This window comes from Uncinocarpus reesii, genomic scaffold (genome assembly GCF_000003515.1).
Source record: "Uncinocarpus reesii 1704 scaffold_1 genomic scaffold, whole genome shotgun sequence".
NCBI lineage: Eukaryota > Fungi > Ascomycota > Eurotiomycetes > Onygenales > Onygenaceae > Uncinocarpus > Uncinocarpus reesii.
The window spans coordinates 7,725,388-7,727,058 of NW_003052500.1; the positions used below are offsets into that span (position 1 = coordinate 7,725,388).

Sequence of the window (1,671 nt, forward strand, 5' to 3'; positions counted from 1 at the left end):
GGCCCAGCACAGACGTCAACGCTTCCATCTCCACGCCCGTCCGGCCAAAACAGTGTACCGTCGACGTGACCAAGACACTACCATGCGGATCCGGACCGCTGCCGGTTTCAGCGCCCAACTCCGATGGCGGACAGGCACGAACATCGACTTCTATCCCCGTGATTCCCAAACCTGGGTGGGCCAACGGAACGATATCTGCCGTCCTCTTCGCCGCCATGATGCCCGCTATACGCGCGACGGAAAGCACGTCGCCTTTCTTCGTATAACCTTCGCCTGTCGTCAGAAGGGAGTACGGTGTCGCGTTGGAGAAAGTTATTCTGCAAACTGCGGTGGCGAGGCGGTTTGTTTCTGGCTTGTGAGAGATGGATGTCATGTGCACATTCTCCTCGCGGGTTAGGTGCGGCAGGACAGGATGTGAAGCTATAGGCAGGTCTGAGATAGGAGCCTTGGTGGGCTGATCAGACCCAGAGGAGGAGGTAGGAGAGTGCTTTGGTCGCTTTGTGGAGTACGTGCGGCATACTGATGGAGAGGTCCATGGGAGAATGTGGGTTGGGATGTTAGCCCAGGGTTTTGACAGCCGTAACGAGTTGCTGTGCATATTTATGCCGGGGCGCATGCCAAATGTAGCGGAAGGATGTATGGATTGGCGCTCATCTAATCAAAGTTCAATCAGCAACTTTCAATGAAGCATTAGATATCCAACAAGTGACAACTGATTTCATTGGTATAAGGTTATCATCATTCGTAAGACTCAATTGTCCAAATCCCAACACACAGATACGCCAAATTCCCTTCCAGTGCACCTGTCCAAACGGTATAAAATGTAAACCTACCCACCAATCAATATCATGGGCCGATTCTTCATATTCTTCAGCTCTCCCATGCCTGCATGTTTTGCCTTTTTCCGCTTCACTGCTGCGCCGATAATATCCAGCAGTTGCTGTTCCCGCTCATTCACAGCATGTCCCATCTGTTCTGCTTGGGCTGATTGTCGAGCGGATTCTAATAGGCCGAGAGATTCGAAAGCTTGGGCATCAATCGGCTGCCCGTCGTTTCCCTTTCTAATCATATCCCGAAGTGACACTTCGGCGTTTCCAAAGAGGCAAACTTTCAAGTTCCCATCACTTGTAATGCGAAGACGGTTGCAGGTCCCGCAAAAGTTGTGCGTCATGCTCGTGATAAAGCCAACCCGTCCCGCAAACCCAGGAACCTGATACGTCTTGCTGGTATCATTCTTGTGGTCCGTGACTTTCTTCAGATTTGGGTACTTTTCCCGGATGACGCTGAGCATTTCTTTATATGGGAACATCTTGCCCTGGCTCCATTTGTTCCCATCAAACGGCATATATTCAATGAATCGCACCTCGATCGGCTGATCGCGGCCCAGCTCCACAAAGGGCAGGATCTCCCTATCGTTCAGGCCGCGCATGACCACACAGTTGATTTTCAGCTTAATCCCAGCACCACGCCTGTTCATTTCCAGAATCCGATCAATACTCTTCATCACCGCATCCAGGCCCTTTCGACGTGTCATGAGTTGGAATTGGAAAGGGTCTAATGTGTCCAGGCTCAGGTTCACTCCCGTAAGCCCCGCTTCGGCCATGCTGTCAAGCTTCCGGTGTAAAGAAATGCCATTCGTTGTTAGGCACAGCACCCGCAGCCCATCCCGTC

General features: G+C 51.8%; 1 protein-coding gene across 1 annotated transcript in view; it reads right to left on the reverse strand.

Moving 5' to 3' along the window:
* Positions 1-107: 107 nt before the first annotated feature.
* The window catches only part of UREG_02899 (molybdenum cofactor biosynthesis protein 1 A), a gene marked incomplete at both ends in the record, with an annotated part of 2,068 nt that continues 504 nt past the window's right edge, over positions 108-1,671 (reverse strand). The window contains 3 exons of the mRNA XM_002543337.1: positions 108-273; positions 294-654; positions 838-1,554. Of these exons, the coding sequence (XP_002543383.1) occupies positions 108-273; positions 294-654; positions 838-1,554 (1,244 nt within the window). The remainder of the gene's footprint in view (positions 274-293; positions 655-837; positions 1,555-1,671) is intronic.